The sequence below is a fragment of the Oncorhynchus clarkii genome, chromosome 19 (assembly GCF_045791955.1).
Source record: "Oncorhynchus clarkii lewisi isolate Uvic-CL-2024 chromosome 19, UVic_Ocla_1.0, whole genome shotgun sequence".
Classification (NCBI taxonomy): Eukaryota; Metazoa; Chordata; class Actinopteri; order Salmoniformes; family Salmonidae; genus Oncorhynchus; species Oncorhynchus clarkii.
The window spans coordinates 43,369,422-43,375,723 of NC_092165.1; the positions used below are offsets into that span (position 1 = coordinate 43,369,422).

At 45.0% G+C, this 6,302-nt stretch overlaps 1 protein-coding gene across 1 annotated transcript in view; it reads right to left on the minus strand.

Annotated features, from left to right (window-relative positions):
• Positions 1 to 6,302, minus strand: part of LOC139375249 (ryanodine receptor 3-like) — a 158,999-nt gene that overhangs the window by 30,015 nt on the left and 122,682 nt on the right. Inside the window, exons 50-66 of the mRNA XM_071116859.1 lie at positions 5,766 to 5,906; positions 5,036 to 5,199; positions 4,708 to 4,786; positions 4,344 to 4,433; positions 4,049 to 4,195; positions 3,647 to 3,709; positions 3,460 to 3,535; positions 3,220 to 3,343; positions 3,012 to 3,127; positions 2,825 to 2,892; positions 2,598 to 2,719; positions 2,372 to 2,421; positions 2,216 to 2,276; positions 1,050 to 1,288; positions 843 to 924; positions 616 to 746; positions 163 to 504 (exon numbers count right to left, since the gene is read on the minus strand). Coding sequence (XP_070972960.1) covers positions 163 to 504; positions 616 to 746; positions 843 to 924; positions 1,050 to 1,288; positions 2,216 to 2,276; positions 2,372 to 2,421; positions 2,598 to 2,719; positions 2,825 to 2,892; positions 3,012 to 3,127; positions 3,220 to 3,343; positions 3,460 to 3,535; positions 3,647 to 3,709; positions 4,049 to 4,195; positions 4,344 to 4,433; positions 4,708 to 4,786; positions 5,036 to 5,199; positions 5,766 to 5,906 — 2,095 coding nt within the window. The remainder of the gene's footprint in view (positions 1 to 162; positions 505 to 615; positions 747 to 842; positions 925 to 1,049; positions 1,289 to 2,215; positions 2,277 to 2,371; positions 2,422 to 2,597; positions 2,720 to 2,824; positions 2,893 to 3,011; positions 3,128 to 3,219; positions 3,344 to 3,459; positions 3,536 to 3,646; positions 3,710 to 4,048; positions 4,196 to 4,343; positions 4,434 to 4,707; positions 4,787 to 5,035; positions 5,200 to 5,765; positions 5,907 to 6,302) is intronic.

Consider the following 6,302-nt stretch of genomic DNA (forward strand, 5'->3'; position numbering starts at 1 on the left):
GTTAGGAATGCAAAAGACAATCCCTTTTCAGTCTGGTTCATCTGATCAGCACTGTATACAAATTCGAAGACAGTTTTGCCCTCAAAACCAGTTTGTTTCCTAAAGCTCCCATCCACTGTGACACTGCTGTACACTCCCACACAGTATTGCAACCCAGCTAACCTGCGATCCTCTTCATCCAGGAGGCCTCGTCGATGCCCAGGTTGCTGTTGAGGATCTTCAGGATGTTTCCCAGGATGAGGCTGAGGTGTTCTGAGGTGACGGTGGTGGAGAAGACACTGCCCCCAACACTTCCCCCGCTGTGCGGAGACGCCAGGCTCTCTGGGCCCTTCTCCCACCAGTAGGACAGGTAGTTACACAGCATGGGTAGCACCACCTCGATGACGTGGGGCATCTCTGTGTAGCGCGCCCCAGACTCAGACATGTCGTTGATGTCCTTCATCAGGACGTCTAGACGAGGCATCTCCGGACACATCTCCTCCACCGCGTCTGGCATGCCCAGGACTACACAGAATAAGATGAGTACTATTTTACATGCACAGGTAAAGACGCATTAAATAGTGTATCATGGTGTAACATGTACAACACTATCACGTATAAGTGTGTGTAACTCACTGGCGCGTTCTCTGGCGGTCTTGGTGTAGAACACAGAGCAGGGGTTGTGTTTGTTGAGCAGGGGCTCCAGGAAGGCCACAGGCATGGCCCCTGCCAGCGTGGCCAGACACTCCCCCAGGGCCGGCAGCTGTCTGGAGGGGACAGGGAGAGGGGAGAGACAGACACACAGATCTCAGACATATAGTATCTGTGATATCAGTCTCCTTGCAAGATGTAAATAATACTACCTTTCCACATAGATGTTTTTCCCAGTCCCGAGCGCATAGAGGCTGGTCAGGATACGATAGCAGGACACTTGGACATCATCCACTAAAAAACAGCAGAAAAGGTATGTTGGTTACATTCATATGCAGCATCAGTGATTTGACATATAAAGCATACTCTCGCCACTCCTCATATCTCCTGGATGTGTAGGTCTTGCTGTGGTCACTCACAGAGCAGGTCCACTCCAAAGTGGTGCTGGGTGATGTGTTCAAACAGGGCAGTGAGGATGGGCAGTAGTGCCACCGTGGTGTAGTTGATGTTCTGGGACACGCCCTTCATCTGTGAGCGGGAGTGGGTGAACTTCCCCAACTTCAGGTTCTCAAGTGTCTTCTCCAAGTCCTCCGCTGCGTTCTCGAAGAACGTCCTTAACCCCGCCTTCACCAGCTCTGAGCCAGACTTCATCACCGTCCTGTCGGAGGAGAGGGAGGAAGGGGTTAAATGGTGGAGTATGTCATTGCTGCCGTTTGTGCACACAATAACCAAACAATGTCCCCATGTGGGATAATAAAATGATCGTATTTGATTAGAATAATAATTGCCATATAATAGAAGAGTTCCCAAAGGACAGCATCATTTCCATAGAGGAGAGCCAGCTATACTACAGAGAGCTCCCAAGGGACTCTAGTCATGTCATGTGACTGAGATAAAAACTTCTATCTGACCTTGAATATTTACAGTGTATGATTTATGCAGTAAATTATGTAAATATTTAGATTCAAGGTGAGACTGTCAGTGTAAGGATGTGCAGAAATATTACACCCCAAAAACGATTTGATACTTTAAGCAGATTAGATTAGTCCATTTTTAGTAATGCATTTTGTGACTCTTAAAGCTTTTTGAAGCCGTGATGAATCTCCCAAAGGGAGGGAGTTGAAAGACAAGGCCTATGGGCAAGTACAGTACAGTACAGTGGCTACATCCTCAGCATAAACATCATGTTTAATGCATTGCTATTTTAACCTCATTTGTGAGAACTGCTGCCTCAAAGAACACAGTTTCTAAAGAACACTAGGAGCCCGGAGCTAGCTACAGTACCTGCTGTGTATGCATGATGAGTGTACTTATCTAAATACCAGCGGGAGTTGTTTCTCTTAATGTAAATGATTCCAAAATGACACGAATAACAACAACTGGTGATTATGAACATGGTGGAGAACAACATATGTGTGGGCCTAAGTAATGCAACGTTATATAGGCTAGACATTAGGTTAGCCCTCTTTTCCAATGACATGTACTGTAAAATTGCTATGTGACGGACCTCTTCCAAACCTTTGATTTAATTTCAAACTCTAGGGGTATATTGTGGCATAGGACTGCAGGACTGAGTTCTACCCACCTGGTGTCCAGTGTGTGGGCCAGGATGTGGAGAACGCTCACCATGGTGGTGGAGTCACTCCCTACAAGAGAACACAGTACAGTCATTAGCATATCACACACTAATCGTCATCCTAATATTCACAGCAACAAAGAGCGATGAGAATCAGCTTCTTACCAAATAGGGAAATCCTGTGTCTGACAAGAGCTGCCAGTTTACAGAACAGGCTGGAAAAGTGAAGGAGAGATAAAGAAGGAAAGAAAGAACGAAATCAGGGAGGTCAAAGGCTAAGAGTAGGAAAAGATGAAAAGATGAAAGGAGTTTACGGAGAAGAGTAAGTAAGTAGCATTCACAGAGAGTGAGAAAGTGGAACTGCAGAGTCGTGAGATGTTATTGTACCGACCTGGTGACCATCTCCTTCTCCTTATTAGAGGCGTAGCCGCTGCTGCTCAGGTTCTTACTGGGAGAAGACAGGAAGTAGAGACAGTGGTTCTTGAAGTACTGGTCTATCAGAGGGAGGAGGACCTAAAGAATAAATACCATTTAGGAGATGTGTGACAATCTTTGTGTAATCTCATGTACTGTACTTAAAATGTTCATTTGTTTCACACAGATTTACAATATTCTCACTTTGGCAAAAAACTTGATTTCTTGCTCATGAGGCGACTTGTCGGTCTTCCCACTGGTAGCCATGGCCTCTGAAACGACAAGGTCAAAGTTCAATAAAGAGCAGGTCAATAAGGCAGCATTGTCCATAACAGAGAAAAGGTAGAGGAGCATTCAAAGATCAACGATATGAATGTCACCAGGCTCTTACCAAGGTGGGCAATGAACTCCTGGGCTGAGTTCACATACTTCAGAAGCTTCTTGAGGAACTTGTAGGCAAACCTCTTCTCCATGGAGGAAGAGTCCTGCTCCAGGTCCTTCAGACCTCTACAACACAGGGAGAAGGGACAGATGAATTGTCATTCTGTCACAACAATACAAATCAATGTTTTTACAAAGACTGAAGTTCACACACTGACCTGGTGATGGCGTAGCCGTTGATCTGCAGGAAGCGGAACAGGTCCTGGGTCTTCTCTTTGTCCCGGAGCTTCTCTTTGGCAGTCAGGGTGTCATAGGGCACCAGCAGAGGGTGAGTTGCCCCACCTGGAACCACAAACAACAACACTGTAACAATCAGAACCAATAAATCTCACATTTACTCTGACTACATTAATCTGGCTCCTCCATATCACAGGGAGGGTAGATAATTATAGAATCACCTCTAATTCCAAGGTCATTCTTTTTCTTCTTAGCCCAGATGTTGTGATAATTCTCAGCCACAACCTCCACCATGCCCTTGATCCAAAGAGCAAAGAGAACCTCTGTTAATTAAATAACATTAACAGCCTAGTCATAAACAAACCAGTTATTAACAGTTACAAAATAACAGCTGTGTGGTTCACTCACCTGTAACTCTCTAGACAGAACCACATTGATGGTGTCTATTGGGGTCGGGTTGAAACCGTTAGCCTGCCAAATGCCAACAAGAAAACATTCAGTAATAAAAACAAACACTGAACAGATGACTCAGCAGTCCTGGTATAAACTCTCAGAAAAAAAGGGTTCCAAAAGAGTTCTTTGGATGTATCCCATAGGATAACTATTTTTAGTTCCTGGTAGAACCGTTTTTTGTTCCTGGTAAAACCCTTTTGGTTTCCATGTAGAACCATCTGTGGAAAGGAACCCAAAAGGGTTCTTCAAAGGCATCTCCTATGGGGACCTCCGAAGAACCCTTTTAGGTTCTAGATAACACCTTTTTTATTAGAGTGTAAAGTACTAGGAGGAGGAGGACGTTATTAAACTGAGTACATGAGAGGAGGACTGGGAGATCTTGCGCATCTTCTCACTCTCCCGTAGAGACATGGTCTCTCCGTCCTTGGTCCTGTCGATGTTCCAGCCCATAGCCAGCATGCTCTTCAGAGTCTCCCTCACAGGCCACCTGTAGATATCCTTCTCCTGAGGACCACACAGACACAGATACACACCAAGAGTTAGCAAGATATACAATCAGTTCAAAACTAATCATCACATCATGAGGTCTACCTATTGAGCTCGTACTTTAGTGTACCAATTCCATATTGTGTAATGTTGTACTACACTGTACCTTCTCTGTCAGACCTTTGTAGGTCCTGAGTAGAGGGTGAGTCTTGGCCTTCTCATCTATACAGTCCCCATACCTCCATCCCAACATCACCTGGAGAGAACAGACAAGTATGACCCTACTACAGACCTGATACATTATCAGCTAGTTTTTCAACCCAAATAAAAACAAACAGGATAGAGAGAGCAACCCTGAAACCAGCCTCCTATTGTTTCATCCAAGAGGGTCGTGGTAAGGCTTTATAAAATACAGTACAAAAGCAGTAGATTCTTAATCTTTATGGCCTGTTATAATGAATTGGTTCCAGGTGTAATTTTGCAGCATCTAATACACATTTCCTTGGCAGAGGAGCTCATCGTTGGCCTACCTTCTCTGCTGACCATTTGTCATGGGAATGCTCAGCATATTTGTTGGCAACGTGTTCCAGTTTCTCTGGAAGAGATATGCTGTCAAGAGAGAGTAACCATTACTCACTGCAGGTATGATGCATGCTGGGATAAAGCATATGTAAACGCAGTCATAAAGTATATAAAAGCACTGCACATTACATCAAATCAATTATGTGGATAACTTCTACATGGCACCTATAACAAGTTGTTACATATAATGTCAGAGTGGGATCACTTCATTTAAAATGCCTTTAATTTGAGCAGACAGTCACGCCTTATATGCCATAATCTCCGATGGCCACTCACTTGGCTGTGCTTATGGGTTTGGGGTCGAAGTTGCCCTGAGCGTCCACAGACACAGGCTTCTCCAGGGTGGTGCTGATGGTGGCGTCTATGTAGTCAGGTGGTAAGGCCCCAGATATGGCACTCAGACAGGGCATGGCCATCTTAAAGAGATCTGCATCGTACTTCTGCAATGTGAAACACACTCTGATTGGTGGACTATCAGAGGTACCCCCACTGAGGTCTGAGTAAGGCTAAACTATCGACTAGAGACTGCAGGAATGGCGAGAGGTTAAGAGACATGCTTAATGCAGAGTCGTCCCAGTTACAGAGAGCAGAGGCTGAGATCGATGATGACTGTTCAAATATTGATGTTCTCAGCCTGGTCTTTCTGTCACCATCTTCACTTTCATGTGCTGGGTCCAAACATTTATCATACTTCAAAAAGAGCATACAAGATGAACCATAAAATCAATGGCCATATTCAACAGCACAGAAAGGCAACGAGGCATTTGTAGAGAGATAATTCAATTGGACACTTAAAGAGGAGTGTCTAGTACCAGATTACTAAAGGTTATGACCTTTTGGCCTGAACATGTATCCACATGGTCAGCACTTCCTGATCAAAGCTCAGTGCAGCTTTGGTTTTATTGGCTCATTATCAGACTTTTTTTTATAGCCTCAACTAGGATCCTGTTGGAGCCCTGCCATTATCCTGGGTCTAAGTGCTGTGTTAAAGGAGACCTCATCGTACCCTCTGTGAGAGCGAATCCAAGACGCCCCAGAAGATCTTCTTTGTGAGGAGCAGCTCCTCGTCTGAGGCCATGCCGTAGCTGCCCCAGCCTGATGGCAGACAGTAGTACTTCCAGCTCTGCTCGTAGTGGTTGGTCAGGAGCTGTGGAGGGCACAAAGGGTCAAAGGACAGTCCATCAGACTGAGAGAGAGGATGTATGTACAGTCTGCTGTGGGCTACACTGTAGGAATAGAAAACAGACACATAGGTAACCACTTTACTGGTGTACTGAAAGACAACAACACACTGGCACCAAATATGCAGCTGATGATAGTGAGAATGAATATCCCATGACCTATCTCAGTTTAAGTGGAGGCAGAATCAACTGTGTTCCGTCTTCCACAGGCAATCACATTCTTCCAGGCTGCTCTCTGCTCCCTGGTGCTCGGGTGTTGTTATAAAAACAAAACAACTTCCAACATCTGCTTAATGCTGAGAACGTCATCATTAATAGCAGTGAGAGTCAGAGAGAGGCAGAGAAAGAGACAGAGGCAGTAT